Consider the following 17,452-nt stretch of genomic DNA (forward strand, 5'->3'; position numbering starts at 1 on the left):
CATCTCTCCTCTCTTCCTGCTTTTGCTGCATGACCCTTAAACCTGGGCTCACTGACCATTTGTGATGACATCATCAGAATTTTACCCTTTCAAGCTTTTTGATCGTGTTCCTTTTGAAACTGAAAGCTCGGTGCCACCTTGCTGAAATGCTACATGCTTTCCCTAAGCCCAGGGTACTTCTGGGATCGTGTCCTACCTCCTTCCCCTCCTCACCTTCTTTGTGCGCTGCATCTATACTCTAAACTAATTTGATTTAGGGTCAAGCTAGAGGACCTCCACCTTCAGACAGCCTACCATTCTTCCTCCGTCAATGTGTGAGATGGGCTGCCAAAGGGTAACATCTCCAGGAAGCACTAAGCAAGGGTTGTAAGAGACCCTTGGGAGCTTTTGGCATTTGCCTTTCACCTGGCTTTTAGAAACATCAAGAGACTGAACTTTAAGTCCAGTTGCTATCGTCACTGGCAAGAAAACCGATTTGAACCTGTGTTGTAATAGGACAGCTATCTGCAATGGGGAAACCTGCAGTATTTGTGCTTTTGTCTCCTTATTTATAATCCAAATTTCATCGCAGTGTTTTGTTTTGTTTCTGTGGTACTGAGGTTGAACCCAGGGCCTCATGAACGCTAGGGAAGGGCTACCCCAACCTTGAGCTATATCCACAGCCCCTGACTTTATCCCTTATCTCTCTGTTTTATAGCTGCTCCTGTTTATTTGGCCTGTTACCCTGTAAATACCACTTCTGATTTGTCTTTCCAGCCTCAGCTCCTGGTGAGAAATCAGGCTTACTGCATACACTTCATCACATTACGTTCATATAGGAATGAAGTTGAGTGGGCAGATGAGGTATGCCATGATTCTCTGGCATTAACGTGAAAACTGCTCGAGTGAGATGCTTGCTTACTTATCTTTCACTCTTGTTCCTAAGGTTTTAAAATATGTCTGGTTATGTTTCTTTTTTAAAGCCTGCTTTCTTCTGCTTTGTTAGAAGTATAAACACAAAACATCTCAGCTGTTTTCACCCTGGCCTTCTTTAGTTTGGTTATTCAATGCAGTTTATCTGTCTCTGTCCCTTATATATTTGCTAGAGACCTATGGCCTTTGCATTATAAATAGTGTGAAAGTAGGATCACACTCTTTTTGTATGTGATCAGTACTTGGCTAATGTAGAGGGAGGGCAACATGGTGAAGAGGACTTGCTGCCCTTGCAGTGAGTCTGTGTTCAGTTCCCAGTGCCCACATACTGGCTCACAATCATCTGTAACTCAGGTCCAAAAGATCCCATGTCCTCTTCTGGCCTCCTTGGGCACCAGACACACATACAGTACACATTGATACATGTAGGCAAAACACACATGCACATAAAATGAAAATATATAAATCATAAAAACAAATCTTGAAAAGAAATAAAACACCACTTGTTTAATAAAAAATGTTTGACTAATGAAGAGAAAGCTGATGGGCTGCTGATAATCTCTTATATTTGAAAGAAAAAACTGCAAAGTAGTTTTTGTTTTTTCAGAACAGGGTTTCTCTATGTAGCCTTGGCTGTCCTGAACTCACTTTGTAGACTAGGCTGGCCTCAAAGAGCTGTCCCTGCCTCTGCCTCCCTGAGTGCTGGGATCACAGGTGTGCGCCACCCTGCCCAGCTTGCAAAGTAATTTTTTACGGAGGCCATATGGCTTATTTATATATATGTGTGTATGCATGCATGTTTTCATTCCCTATAGGTATGCCATTGGAATGTGCTGGTCTCACATGTTTTCTTAATTTTTGTATCTTTTTAATGTAGTTTTATTATTTAAACCTTCATGGTTTTGGAGAGCTAGGCTAGATAATTTATTTTCTTTTCTGTTATTCTGTGGTTCTCTTTTTAACCTTGAGGTGGCATTATTATCTTATTTAAAAAGACATTGTAATGGCTTATAGATAATAGCTTTTATACCTTGAAATCCTCTTTGTCTTTAAGAACGTCACAGAAGAAATTAAGTATATTATCAATGAGCGGTTAAGCCCAAGTATTGCTCATTTTTCTAGCATGTACATTTCAATAGCTTATCACTGAGGTTATTATTCTGTTACTATTGCAATCCATGTGAGGAAGCACCATGGCTCTATAGCTGTAAAAAAAAAATTTAAAGGGCACTCTGTGCAGTTATCTGAGGAAATAAATATATAGATAAACAAGTACGTAAATATAATAAATAAGAACAGAAAAATTACCACTGCGCCATTCATGTGTCACTGTGGCTCGTGAGAGCAGCCTATAAACCAGCCAGAGCTTCAGCCTCGAGTGCCTGAGGGGCGCGGCTGCTGAGGTGAGCCTGGAGGAGGGTTTTATCAACAGCCTCCAGATGAGGCTTCCGGAGGACTGTACAGAACTTCCCAAAAAGAAGGGGCTGCTTTTGTCCCCTAGCTGGGCGGGCAGGTGGAGTGTCCCAGTGGCAGGTGGCTTTCATCAGGCCAACCCTGGCTTTCCTTCTCCACCGTAATCAGCAGAACCGTTGTGTTTATGAATGTAGCAAATGAAGGGCTTGCATTTTAGGAAATGGTTTTGAATTCTTGCTTTTCAGAGCACAGCAGAGAGGAAGCAAAGGTGGATAAAAAAAAAAACCAAAAACAAAAACAAACAAAAACATTCCTCCCTGTCTCATACAGAGGGGACAGTGTAAGGAGCCGACACTGTTTAATTGCTCACCGCCATACAGGCACACCTGGATACGTGCCCGTACAGATACATTTCCACGCAGACAGCGGCAGTGGCCTGGCCATGGTTCCGCACCTTTTGAACTTGTGCTTTTTGTTCTGGTTGGGCTCTACCTTCACATTCTAGCCCCTCTTTCTAGGTTGCTGTTCTTGCTCCTTGGGAAATGGTGAACTGCGCTGTCCATCCGTAGAGCCAGCAACACGTGCAAGTATCGGCGGGCCTGTGCCTTCTTCTTTTGAGAAAAGTAAGTGCCCTGGGACTATGAGGCTGGGCTTGGGGGGTCAGGGGAGGAGCCTCTTTATATGTGAAAGGGACACTACCCAGGATTCCTACCAAAGCCGTACACTGTAGAACATGGCTTGAGAATATGTTCACAATAAGATGGGGAAAGTCATAAGACAATAATCATAGACACCGAGCACTCATTTAAAAATGAAATTCTTAAAGATAGCATTGTAATAGACAGATACATACACACATCCAAATAAAGTGAACCCACACACCTGGAGGCATGGCTCGGCAGCAAGAACTTCCGACAACTGTGGACCTAGGTTCGTTGCCCAGGACTTTCCAAACTTCCATTTTCAATGAACGAAGGTTAACTGAAGTGATAGGCCGGGAAGTCTTCCCCACACCTATCGAATCTTGGCCCTTTTTCTTATTTTAAAGGCCGAGACTGTCCCCTAGCTTTATTCTCTAGGACCAGGACTAGTTAATTAGTTAGGCTCTTTCATAAGATGCAAGAGGTAATAGTACATTTGTTTCATGGTTTGTCAAGATAGGACATAATTCCTGGCTCATGTGGATTTATCACAGATGAAACTTTATTAATTCAACCTTTAACATTTTATGTACACTATATGAAGTGTGTCTAAGTCATGTATCATCATTATATAACATTTTTTGGAGACAGGGTTTCTCTGTGTAGCCTTGGCTGTCTTGGATTCGCTTTGTAGACCATGCTGGCCTGGAACTCACAGAGATCCACCTGTCTCTGCTGCCCTGAGTGCTGGGTTATAATGTAAACTTGTCGAGACCTTTGTTAACTATGTGGAAGGATCTGCTGCACACTGCTTGTGCATTTTCAGAGAGACGGTACAGCTAGGAGTCTCCAGCATAACCTGAGGGCTTTTCCCAGGGCTGGGAAGTCATCTTGGGTCTGAAATAATCAAACTGTGCTCCCTGCTTTGCAGCCGACCCCTGTGTGAGTCGCTGTGACTCCCAGAGCTGCATCCTGGCCCAGGAAGAGGAGCAGTACCTGCAGAGTGGAGACCCACAACTGACTCGACACGTCCTGCTGTGTTTGCTCCTCATCATTGGCCTATTCGCTGTAACCGTTTCTTCTGCTTCTACGTGGGGTTATTTCTTGCAGTATTTGGCTTCTCTCAGAGAAACTTCATTGCTGTTTTGAGGAAGTGTTGTTGGCCGGGTCATCTGAATTTTAACATTTAGCTAAATGTTTGAAGCATAAGGATGGTGGCAAAGAATGAATCTTTACTCTTTGCCCAGGCGCTCCAATGGTCTGTTCTCCTTACAGTCACTAGCTCAGTCTATACTCTTTGTACCTGGAATTTGTAAAAAAAAAAAAAAAAAAAAAAAAAAAAGTATTACCACAATTTAGGCAGAACTGGGTTCTCCTGACAGTGCCCAAATAGCTAAATTATCTCCCTAAAGATATTTTTCAACTAAACTTTTAAAAATAATATTTTAGAGGCTAGAAAGATGGTTCAGCAGCCAAGAGCACTTGCTGCTCTGGCGGAGGACACAGGTTTGTTTTCAGCGCCTACAGCCACTGTCGGAAACGCCAGTTCCAGGAGACCTGATGCCCCCTTCTGGCCTCTGTGAGCATCAGTCACACACATGATGAACATGCATACCCACAGGAAAACATTCATATACATAAATCTTTACATTTTTAATTGTGAAAAATCTTCATACTACAGATAAAACAAGAAACATACCCATTACACAAATGCCTTTTTTTCTTTTCCGTTAGTATTTAATTTTTTTATTTGTTTGTTTTTTCGGTGCTGGAGGTTGAACCTAGGGCCTCCTGTATGTGGACCTCAAGCTTAACCTCTGACCTCTGTGCTCAGCCCTGCCTGCTAATGTCTCAGGCACACTCTGCATGGTTGTAATAGTACATTCAGGCCGCTGGGTTGCTTCTTTTTCACCTGTCTCAAACAACACCACTTGACTGAAGGGTTTGAAGCCATTGTTTTAAATTCCTTCCCAATAACCACAGGAAAGCAACCTTGTGATTTATTCAAGTACTTCTTTATTAGTTATCCATAATTTTTCAGAATGTTCCAGTAAACACCTCCAGACATTGTACTTCCTATTGGTAAATTCCCAAAGCCTAGAAGCCCGCATCAGTCTGTAAGCATTTCTACGACACAGGCGCCTCCCACTGCTTCTTTTCCTAAGGGTTAGAGGGGATCTATAGGGCCCTCATGCCAGCACCACATATTGAAGGGCCTCTACTTCTATAACTTATAAGCAAAGTACTTTATTTTCTTGTGTGCATTTCTTCAGTTATCGAAAGGGGGTTTTATCTGTTACCCTCGTTTTATTTGTCATCCTCATGACATCCTGTGGGTTATCAGTTGTTAATTCCTTAAGATGGTTCCAGTGTGACTTCCCTAGAGGTGGGAGATGGGCCGAAAGCCTCTGCAGCCTTTGTACACTTGGACCTTCGTTAGCTAGCACACAGCATGATATTAGCTAACAACACTTAACGGCCGTCTAAGAACAAAAGTCAGAAAATGAGAAATGCTGCCAAGAACTGCTGCTCAGTGATATAATTGTTTTCATTGTGTCAGACTAATTTTAAAATCCATCCCGTGTAGGCTAGTCGGCAGTCCTGGTGCATTATGTAAGCCTCTGTATTATGGCTCCTGTCTCGTTGCTTCAAATCTGATCAGAATAGACACTGTTTGAATGGCATCTGTCAAGGGGAGAGGTTGAAACCTCTTGTTTGAAAGACAAAGCTTCTACATTCTCTTGATGTTTTTCTCCGTTACTCTCCCCCCCACCCTAATTATTAGCTAGATAAGTTAGACTGTGCGCTGAATGGAGAGAAAAGGTTCTTGAGCTTAAATTTTCTAGTGCCCTGTTTTCTTCCCTTCCCAGAACCTCTCTAGTTGTTTGTGGTGGCTCTTCAACCATGAGACTGGACGCCTCTATGTTGAATTACAGTTTTTCTGTGCTGTGTTTAACTTTGGCCAGGTATGTATTTCCTGAGAACCGAGAGGGCTCTGTTTTCTTGGGTAGGTTGATGGGGGGGGGGGGTTGCACATGTTGTTTTCTTTTAAATCAAACGGGTTCAGTTTGTTTGTCAGCTGCTGGTACCCGTGACAGCTGACAGCTGCTGCCTGTCTCCCCATAGAGAGGAATTATTCCATTGGTTAAAGTCATCAGAACGTACACTGAGTGTTCCAACCAAAAATCCCAAGTACTTTTTTTTCTCTTCGCTTTGGTGATGAGATGAAGAATAATAATTTAAGTAGGAGCAAGATGTCCTCGAATCCTTCTTAAACTTCTTATGATCTTAATAACTCACTTTGGAAAATAATTTGCTTTGCTGAGTCTTTACTTTGGCCACTTATACAACTAAACATCGTTTTTTGAATGACAGGGACTTAAACTTAAAAATCGTGTACTGTGTAAATACATTTTAGCAAAGAGAGTAGTAGCCTTTCCTTGAGAGTCGACCATGTACCAACGATTATTAAGGCTTTTACATCCATTATCACATGTCAACATCAAAATGCCTACAAAACAGATACTCTCTCCCCCTGTGATGTCACTGTTGACACTGATGTTTAATGCCTAGCATTCAGAAGGCTCTGGGCTTACTCCTTAGCAGGGAGACAAAAAGGAGCTATTTAAAGAAAATAACAGCTTACAAATTGAGAAATACTTTATGTGCGAAGTTCAAAATCTGGTGTTTTCATCAGCCCACTTTTCTTCTCCCTTCTTTCTTAAGGTTCTGGGATTGGATTTCACTTGGGGTTTTGTACATACTAGACAAGGCTCCACACGGAACCACATCCCAACCCAAACCCTTACTTTTTGATTAGAGAATATTCATTCATAAACTGAATACTGTGTTGGAAATAACTGCCTATTAAGTCTGAAATACTTTGCCATAGAAGGTAGCTAAAACTTGTCAGTTTATGCCCTATGTGTTTTTGCCTCCCCTGGTCACACACTGTATTTCCTGTTTGTTTTGAGATTGTTATTGGAAGAAAACCAGCAAAATATAAAGAGACATATGTCATCGGTTTATTACAGACAAACATGGACGCCCTCAAGCCACCTGATACCAGTCTCACTTTGTGATACCATTTAATATCTGACATTATCCAACTATAGAATGCTAGGATGAAAATTCACAGTCCCCCTTAGCATTTTGCATTCCGAAAGGCCACTCCAGGCTGAGCCAAGCTAGGACGTCCGCTAAGCAAGCTTCATTCCAAAGGGCTTTGTCAGGAACAGAAGTAATGGCAGAAATGTGGTGTTTAGTGCTGCCCACACAGCTGATGCCTCAAGCGGTTCAAACACGTGAAAAGACGCAAACCTCCCTCCAATCCCATTGTCCTTTTAGGGACTTGGTGGAGGGAGATATTCCCTTCTGACAATTTATAGTTTAAGGCTAAAGACAATCAAGACCTTCATGTAATATCTTGTATTTAAACATTTTTAATGATGTGTCTGGGGAAGGGGGTGGGTAGGCGTATGGGAGTATAGTTGCCTGTGGCGGCCAGAAGAGGGTGTCAGATCCCCCAGAACTGGAGTTACAGCATTTTTGAGCCACTAAGCATGAGTGCTGGGAACTGAGCTCAGGTTTTCTAGAAGAGTAGCATGCACTGCTGAGTGCTGAAGCCACCCCTAGCCTCACGTAACACTGTGGGAAGGACCATGCTCGCAATGCTTCAGTCTCTGGGGGACCTTTCGTATCCACAACACAATGCTAACTGTGTTACAAGTAGACGTTACAGCCCTTGTTAATTATGTTTATGACGTTTCAAGAGAAAAATAATAAGTACTGAGCACAGCAAGAGATTTTCTTTTCCGAAAGGGGGAAACAAGAACATGTAGCCTTTAAAGGATTTGTCTTTTCTTCAGTAAGCTGTCATGCAAATGCAGTTCTTCAGAACTGGCTTTTTCACCCATCGTAATTACTAGGGCAGAATGATTGGGGAGAGACAACAAGCAGGGTGTGATGGATGCCCGCAGGTGCTGAACTTAGGTCTGCTCTGAGCGCTGAATTCAAAATGTTGCTCTAATCACTATCAGCTGCTTCCTCACTAAAGATCTTAATTTCTGTCTTAAGTTTTTATTGTTGAATTCAGACAGAATAACTGTTTTTTCCCCTAGGGATTTATTTCCTTTGGAATCTTCGGCTTGGACAAACATTTAATCATCCTTCCTTTCAAAAGAAGGTAAATTCAGCTTCAAAATAAGCCTGTGTACCTAAAGGTGATGACAAGGCCATTCTATTAAAATACTGATACCTTTATACTTTTATATCCGCAAGGAGACCACTAAATACCACACAAAGGTTATCTGTGGAATCACGTATTTGTTGCAAATAATTGCAGAGAAAGTACTGGAAGAAGTATTATAAATCCAGCAATGTAATTTGCATTTTAACAAGAATTGATGGGCACTGACTTCTGTCTATGCTATTAACTACATATATTAAATGAAACTTGGAAATGGAAGTAGTAGGTGGTATGTCCCCCTATTAAAGTCTACATCTGATTGCTTTTCTCCCCTTGACAACAGGCTTTCTCTTTCTATCAAACTGAGAGTTTGCAGAAAATTCAGGGATTCTCTCAACGTTGGGGGGTTCTGTTGGCTTCCTAGAAGGTTTCTTTTAATTAAGAAAAGGTTTCTTTAGGAAAAATAACAAGATAGACGTTTCAACATAGGGGTGGAAAGAGAGGAAGGGGAAAATGTTTACTCTTCATTTGCTTTCAAGGCAAAAGTCACAACATCAGATGTGCTCAGGTAATTCAACCTACCTACTCCGTAACGAGTGCCCGTCAGTGTGTCTGCCCTATGTTCTCCATCATCATCACCACCATCATTGTCTTCATTGAGATGTCTTTGTCCAGGGTCGTAATCATTTCTGAAAGAAAAGTATAACAGGAAAGCCCTTCGGCCTAGTTGCCAGCTTCACAATGCCGGCCAGGTCAATTGTCAGCAGTGGTATCGGACAGAACGGACTGCTCAGTAGTCCAGATACTGGCATTGTTTCTGCAGTGCTCTGTTGGAAATGGTGAAATACGATGCTTACTCCCTAAGTTTCCTTGGTTGGGTTAGTTGGGTTTTAGTTTTTGTGGCAGTCTGAGACATCCTGCTTAAGTCATGTGTGAGCTTTAAAAAGGTCAAACACAGGAGTGTCTCAGGAGAAACCTGGAGTGTATAAAATACTCAGCGCTACCCCAGCCTGCTCAGAGAAGAAGTGTGGAGCGAGGCCATTTCCGGTCCAGAGGTGAATGAAATCTGGGATGAGGACAGAGCTCTGGTGGCTGGTTTTGGAAAAGCTCCTTGGTGAGGTGGCTAGCATCTTCTCATGTTTGTTTTCTTTCCTTGAGAAATGGCCTGCTTAAATTTTGGTTTTTCAGGCTTGAATTTCTGTGGAGTGGTAAAGAAACAGCAGAAAACAGAGAATCCCCCGTTTCTGAGGAAATAAAAATGACCTGTCAACAATTTGTACATTACCACCGTGACCTGTGCATTCGAAACATCGTCAGAGAAAGAAGGTAAAGTCAGTACGGGTTCATAAACATAGATTCCAGATTGCTAGCATTGGGGTTTAACAAGCTAATAGTTATGGGTGAATTTATAGTTTAAGAAATAAGATATAAAAATGACATATCACTTTGATTTTTACATTTCTATATGAAATGTGAGCTGTAAAAATGTGGTAAGATATTAACATTCTCCTGGTGTTGGCCATTGGTGTCTCTCACAAAGATCAAGGAAGGATTTTATATTCTCATCTCCCGGTGCTATGTCATTTCTTATTACTAATGATGCTGTCAGGAGATGAAATGAAATTTCTGCTCTTAATTAATTCTATGATTTTTATTTCACCTCAAGTTCTAGTCATTATTTTGTGACATTATATTTATTCTTCTAATCCTCAAGGTACAGAATATGCTGCAGCAGGAAATGATGAACTATGAATAATCAAATATTGCAGTGCCAATAGTTTTGGTTGTCATGAAAGAGGAAATAAAGCAAAGCAAAATATAAAGACCCTAATAACTTTATGTGTGCTTCTAAAAATTCGGAGATTAGCACTCAGGGTGGTTCATTTCCAAGCACCGTACCGCTGTGTTCAACGTATGTGTCAGTACAGTCAGAAAAAGAGAGCCCTGGCAGAGGGAATGGGGAGAGGCTGAGTATTAATATTCCAACGCCTGAGCTGGCACTTCCTGACTATGTGAACCTTGGCAAGTTTAATTCTCAAAACCTCAGATTTTCTTTTCTTAAAAAAAAAAAAAAAAAATCCTCCTTTCGGGGCTGGAGAGAGGGCTCCGCAATTGAAAGCATTTGTGCTTGTCTGCCTGCTTCTCAGCTGCCAGCACCCACAGGATGGCTCACAACCTTCTGGAATTCCAGGGCCAGGGGATCCGGTTCCCTCTGCTGGCCTCCTTGGGCGCCAGGCAGGCACAACACTCACACACACAGAATAAGAACAAATAAACCTTGGGGGTTGGAGAGATGGTGCAGAGGTTAAGAGCACTGTCTGCTCTTCCGGAGGTCCTGAGTTCAATTCCCAGCAACCACATGGTGGCTCACAACCATCTATACTGGGATCTGATGCCTTCTTTGGACATCTGGCTATACATGCAGATAGAGCACTCATATTCATAAAATAAATAAATACAAATCTTTAAAAAAGAAAAAAGAAACCTTAGAGACAAGTCTTACTGTGAGTATTTGTGATGAGCCTTGTCCAGTTACTGACAATGATAAACTCTGGAGAATTATAATGAACTCTTTTTACCTTGAAAGGCTGAGCACAGTTTCAGGATATGGTCTATGGGTACTTTGAACAATTCAACGACACTTTAACATTTTTTTAAAAGAAAAATTCACATTATCTGTCAGGTCATTGTGCTTGCTAACTGTCAGGAAGCAGAACTCTTAGCATTTGCTGAGCTACCAGGTCCCAGATGGCTGAATGGGCACCAGCTGGTATAAACCAGCTCATCCCTGCTCCTTCCCAGGATCTGCAGCCTGTCCTGTCACGTTCACTGACACCCTGTACCGTTCCATAGGCTCTTGTGACAGCTGCCTGATCACAGCAATCAAGGATCTAATATCTTCAGTTAGTGGTTTTGGCAGAAGGTATTGCCTTTACGTTAAAGAGGTCCAGCCTCAGACTCCAACATTGATATTTTACATATTTGAGAAAAATTTTACGTTGTTAACGTTTCTCTAATTGTTATATGTGAAACTTTGTGTCTGTGATAAAATGCTTTAATTTTTTCGACACCTATTTGTCATTTCATCTTGCTCCTCACCCTGTTTCCTGTTGTCAAGCTCTTTAGATTTCACAGCTTGATTGATGCTTGTGGAGATTCTTGCTGTCTTGTGCACATTTATATGAAAATGTTCATAATTCATGTAATTGGTTTTCTTATTTTGCATTTCTTTTCCTTCTCTATTTGCTCATACTTAAGGCAATCCAGATTTGCATTGAGAAGACAAATATTAAACAATCCAGGAGCAAATAAAAATCAAAGCACACGTCTTAAAGATGGGTTTTTATTATTTTATTAATGTGCATGTGTTTGGATGCATCCTGTGGAAGTCAGAAGAGGGGTCAGAGTCCCTGGAGCTGGAATTATAGTCATTTCTGAGCTGCATGATGTAGCTGCTGGGAACTGAGCTAGGGTCCTCTGGAGAAACACTGAGTACCCCTAACCAGTGAGCCATCTCTCCAGTCCCAACTCACTCTCCTTTTACAATATTTATTTATTTATTACAATTTATTCACTTTGTATCCCCTCTATAGTCCCCTTCCTCTTCTCCCTATGCCCTTTCCCTAGTCCCCTGATAGGGGAGGTCCTCCTCCTCTTCCATCTGACCCTAGCTTATCAGGTCTCATCAGAACTGGCTGCATTGTCTTCTTCTGTGGCCTGGCAAGGCTGCTCCCCCCTTGGGGGAAGGTGATCAAAGAGCCAGCCACTCAGTTCATGCCAGAGACAGTCCCTGTTCCCCTTACTAGGGAACCCACTTGGAGACTGAGCTGCCATGAGCTACATCTGTGCAGAGGTTCTAGGTTATCTCCATGAATGGTCCTTGGTTGGAGTATCAGTCTCAGAAAAGACCCTGGGCCCAGAGTTTTTGGTTCCATCTCTCTCCTTGTGGAGCTCCCGTCCCCTCCAGGTCTTTCCAAACCACGCTCTTAAAATCTCAGGTTTGCTGTAGGACAGGTCTCACTTGTTTGCTCCCTGATTCCTAATGGAGCAAATGGTTACACTGGCTGCTGAGGGAGAGACTATCTGTGGGTACTACACGCTAAAAGTAAAGTTTAATTTAACCAGGTTAATGAGAGTAGTTCTGCTTTTGTTCTTTGAGATGGAATCTCATCATGTAGCCCCTGCTCAAACCCGCTGCTGCTGCCTCAACCTCTCAGGCGCTGGGATTACAGGCATGCAGCACACACGCAGCCACACACGCAGCTATGGAATCAGAGAGCGGCCCTGTGTAAGGCAGCTAGAAGGCCTTACAGAGAGCTACGGAGACCACCCAGTCACTAAAGTGCCTGCTGCATGACCACCAGAACTTGAGGTGGGTCTCTAAAGCCCACGGGAAAGCTATACTAGTGGCCTGTGCTATACCCTCAGGCCTGGTGGATAGAAAGCGACCTCGCCAGATCCAGGAGCCTCAGGGTCAGGAAGACTGTCCCAGTGAAGGTGAAGGGCAATTGAGAGAGGACACCAGCACTGACCTCAGACCTCCGCACACGTGTGCACATACTACATATATACAAGTGCGCGCACACACACACACACACACACACACACACACTCCCTCGTGGAGCGTTGCATCATGCTATTATTAAAGGGCACTGCTTTGAGGGCTAGAGAGATGGCTCTGCATTTGAGAACACCAGCTGCTCTTCTGAAGGACCCGGGTTTGATTCCCTGCACCCACATGGCTTCTCAAAACCATCTGTTAACTTCAGTTTCTGGGGGAGTGATGCCCTGTTCTGGCTTTGGATACTGTGTGTACATGCAACCCACCAGGAATACAGGAAAAACTTCAATACACATAAAATAAAAAGATAAATAAAAATTTAAAAACCATTGTAAAAAAAAATTATCTTAATCCATGCTGTCCCATTCAGAATCCACTTGCCACACATAGCTACTTAAATTATTGAAAATTAAACCAAGCCAGGAAGATGGCTCAGTAGGTAAAGCGCTTGCCTCAGAAGCCTGGGGACTCCGTTTGGAATGCCCAGCATCCACGTAGAAGCTGGACGGGGTGGTGACCTGCCTGGAATCCCGGCAGTCGGCAGACCGAGACGGGATCTGCCTGGGCCGGTCTGGTGAGCTAGACTGGCTGGAATGGGGGAGCAACAGGTTCAGGGAGAAGCCGGAGGTCGGGAGAAATCAACATCACACATCAACGTCAGGCTTCCACATGTATGTGTACATGTACCCCCCCATATATCCAGACATGCACAGACTCGGGGACACGCATGCCACGTGCATACACACACGCGCTCGCGCCTCTCCAGAAAGAACGTTTCTCAGGCAGCAAGTACACTCATCTGTGTCATTTTTAACAGTGTTTGTTTTCGCAAGCATATTTCACTTCTCACCGGAGGGTCAGCAAAGCTAAAAACCCCTTCCCGTTCAGAACAGGTCCATTTCCGTCACGCTCTTAACTGTCCTGCTGTCTTTCCTTATTTCCTGTTTATTTTTCTCTGCTCGTCCTCTATCACGCAGTGCCGATACCAGACTTACAGAGCATTTGGGTGACTATTCCTCCGACATACAGGTGTGGTGCAAAGACTTCCGCTGGGACCTTCTGCGGCTGTGACCTGGTGAACTGGCTCATCGAAGTCGGCCTTGCGTCTGACCGTGGCGAAGCTGTCATCTACGGAGACAGACTGGTGCAAGGGGGCGTCATCCAACACATCACCAACGAATATGAGTTCCGGGACGAGTACTTGTTCTACAGATTTCTTCAGAGGAGTCCTGAACCGAGTCCTCCCGCGGTGACTGTAAGCAACCCCCACCAGGAAAGCTATAAGGAAATTGGCCACTCATCTCTGCCCTCCCTCTCCCCGAAGGCTTAAATTACGAAGGAGAGAACCCTCTGAATTACCAATTACAAAGGAGCAACCCTCTAGCCTCATGTCCAGTACTTTTAGCTGTGGGACCTTGGGTTAGCTTTCTGAGCCTCAGTCATCTCTTCTGTAAAATGACAAATGCCTCCCAGCCCCCATGCTGACATGTCCTAACTTCATGTGAAGCACCGAGGAAACCGACAGGGGAAAACCTCCAGTTCGGAGTGCTGACAATGAGCGCAGTCATGGCTGCGGATAAAGTCCCAACACTTTAAAGTCATTTCTTTCTGCAACTGTTTGTCATGATTTCCAAGCCAGCATCCAACGGACTGTTATTTTAGATTGCCAATTGTCACATTTGCTGCTCTCAGATGAACCTTAAGACAACTTTACAAGTATCAACAGATTTTTATTTATTCTAGTAAAAAGCTTTTATTTTTCTTTCCACTTCATTGACAAACACTACCCATTTAAAAATTAAAACTACTGTTTTGCATTTGAGACAAGGTCTCATATAGCCAATGATGGCTTTGAACACCTGATCTTCCTGCCTTCTGCCTCCTGAGTTCTGGGCTTATTGGTGTTATCACCATGACTGGCTCACCTCTGTATTTTTTTAAAGTAATTTTTAAATTTATTTTTGATAAAACACCAATTTTAAAAGTTTGTCTTTTCTTGCCTTTTATCTAATGTGTGCCAATAAGAAGAGCATAAAAACATTATCTCTATAATCTTTCAAGTTAAATTTTTTAAGTAATTTGAAAATATCCATTTAACTGCTATGCAAGAAATATTGTCATGAGATATACTACTTCTGGTACTTTCAAAGTATTGTATTGTAGAAGAAAAATCTACTTTATTCCCTACATTGAGAAAGAATAGAGTCAGAAATTTAAAGTTCTAAAGCTAGCATCCTACCTTTAGAAGTTAGCCTTCTGTGTGTGTATCCATGTCTAAAAGGTTATAAGTCTAAAAATTACTAAATGTTGCTTAGTCCATGAAGACTTTTGAAACAAAATGGCACTAGAAAGCTCTAAGGAACAGGAAGGCTTCTCACAGGCCCGGAGGCTGGTGGTGCAAGGTGAAAGCAGCGGCTCGCTCAGCATCTGGTGAGGCCCCTTCAGGTCCACAGACGGAGCCGCACATGCCACGAGGGAAAGGCTCTGGTCTCCTGGCCCTGGGGAGAACAACCCCATCTCAACACCTCTTCCCCAGGCCTCCTCACTGGGGTTAGGTTTTGAAGAGACAGACCAGAACGGCCTCAGGTAAAGTTTCACCTCGGGTAATTTGCACATTCTTTGAACAGCTACTTCATTATTAGACATCAGTGATGCTTTAACTTATTTTAAATGTTATTTATCTCATTTTAGTGTTTCATATATAAAGGCCACTTAGGAAATCATTTATGGGGCTAGTGCCCTGGCCCCTTTAGTGTAGCAAATTCATAATTAAAAGAAAACCTTGCATGGAGGCCTAGCGTATTTAAAAAGAAATGATGCTGTTTTTATGTTCTGATCACGGAATTGAGATGTTTTAGGCAGAACGATGTCACCATAAAACTTAGGGGGAAAAAAGAGACATGCCCCACTGTCCTCATCATGCCCAGGGTACGCACAGGCGCCTGCCCTAGCACCTCCAGTGGCACAACACAGCATTCACATGCACGCGGGCGGCTCTAATTCAAGTGGGGCAATTTGTTTGTTTGTGACTAAACTGTATTAAGTATGTTCTTTTATTTGCACAAATGGAATCTGAAACATTATTTTCCCTGAGAGATTCTAAAAGAAAACCATAGATCAGAGTGACCTGCAGTTTCTGATGGTAAAGGCTGTTAAGCAATGTTTATAGGATTAAGGTTAAGCTAATTTTATTAAATGAAAATATTTGTATGTTACTTTCTCACTGACAGCACGTTTCCCAATAAAATACCTATTTTAACTTTCTTTGTCAATATCTTTTCCTTGAATGATCCAAATAATGCCGATGATGCCACACGTCTTGTCTGTGAATTCTCAAAGCTGTCTGTAAATTTTTCATTCTTATCTCATACATTACATCCCAACCGAAGTACCCCCCCCTTCAAGCTCTTCCCCTCCTCTCCCCTCCCCTCTCCCCCAGATCTACCCCTGCCCCGACTCTGCCTCCCCTCAGAAAAGAACAGGCCTCCCGGGGACGCCAACCAAACACTGCAGAACAAGCTACACTAAGACCGGGTACGTCACATCACATCGAGGCCCGTCGAGGCAACCCAGGAGAAAAAGGGTCCCAAAGGCTGTCAAAAAGAGTCAGAGACAACCCTCCCCAAACACACACACTCTTAGGACTCCCACAAGAACACCTTGCTACACAACCATAACATGCAGAGGACGTAGGTCAGACCTGTACAGGCACTCTGATCTCTCTGTGCCCACTTGAGAACAAGTCAGTTGATTCTGTGGGCCGGGCCACATTCTCATGGTGTCCTTGACTCCTCTGGCTCTCCCAGTCCTTCCTCTTCCACAGGACATCAACAGCTGGATGAAATCCCCCTGGTCTCTTTGAAGATGAGTCTGCTAGGCTCGGGTTCCAGTACACTTCGCAGAGAGCACAAAGCTTTCTTAAGTGGTTTCCTGGGGCTATCTCATGACCCTCGAGTTCTGCAGTTTGAAGCAACCAGGCCATTGTCAGCAAACAACTTTTTTTAGTACTTTTAAAAGGCCAAGTGATGACTGGTGCAGGAAGCACAGTCCATGATCACAAAATGTTACTATTCTCCAGAGAAAAGCAGGCTTTACATTTCTGCAATCATTCTGATAAAAACCTGAAGCAGGGCAGGAGAGATAGCTCAGCAGTCAAGAGCACTGTCTGGTCTTCCAGAGGTCCTGAGTTCAAGTCCCAGCGTCCATATGGTGGCTCACAACCATCTATAATTGAATCTGATGCCCCCTTCTGGTGTGCATGTGTACATGCAGATAAAGTGCTCATATATAGAAATAATTAATTTTTAAAAATCTGAAGCAATTAATCCAATTTTGTTACAGTTAAGGTTTCTCTGTGTAGCCCTGGCTGTCCTGGAAAACAGGCTGGTCTCAAATGCAAGAGATCTACCTGCCTCTGCCTCCTGAGTGCTGGATTAAAGGTGTGGGCTGGCACTGTAAAAGTATTTTGTAAAATACTGTTTAGAATTGGCCAGGCTGTGGTGCTGCACATCTTTAATCTCAGTGATCTAGAGGTAGATCTCTGTGTCTGAGGCCAGCATGGACTACAAAGGGAGTTTCAGAACAGCGAGGGCTACACACCAGAAACCTGTCTCAAAACAAACAGAAAACTTTAATAAAAAGAAACTCTACTTCCAATATTTCACTCATTATTTATAAGGAAACAAAATGGAGATCAATATATAAACTTATATTTTTATCAAAGATTAAACAAGCCAA

At 43.0% G+C, this 17,452-nt stretch overlaps 1 protein-coding gene across 4 annotated transcripts in view; it reads left to right on the forward strand.

The window, feature by feature from the left end:
- Gpr155 (G protein-coupled receptor 155) overlaps positions 1-15,979 on the forward strand; it is a 43,722-nt gene extending 27,743 nt beyond the window's left edge. The window contains exons 12-17 of one of the 4 annotated variants that reach the window (XM_021649959.2): positions 2,844-2,948; positions 3,898-4,034; positions 5,837-5,932; positions 8,087-8,151; positions 9,343-9,480; positions 13,745-15,979. In XM_021649959.2, coding sequence (XP_021505634.1) covers positions 2,844-2,948; positions 3,898-4,034; positions 5,837-5,932; positions 8,087-8,151; positions 9,343-9,480; positions 13,745-14,045 — 842 coding nt within the window. In that variant the 3' untranslated portion in view covers positions 14,046-15,979. Of the gene's footprint in view, positions 1-2,843; positions 2,949-3,897; positions 4,035-5,836; positions 5,933-8,086; positions 8,152-9,342; positions 9,481-9,868; positions 11,534-12,313; positions 13,648-13,692 lie in introns of those variants that run through there. The other 3 variants (XM_060390445.1, XM_060390446.1, XM_021649960.2) reach the window with 3 other exon arrangements.
- Positions 15,980-17,452: the final 1,473 nt, after the last annotated feature.

Source organism: Meriones unguiculatus, chromosome 8, assembly GCF_030254825.1.
Source record: "Meriones unguiculatus strain TT.TT164.6M chromosome 8, Bangor_MerUng_6.1, whole genome shotgun sequence".
Lineage (NCBI taxonomy): Eukaryota > Metazoa > Chordata > Mammalia > Rodentia > Muridae > Meriones > Meriones unguiculatus.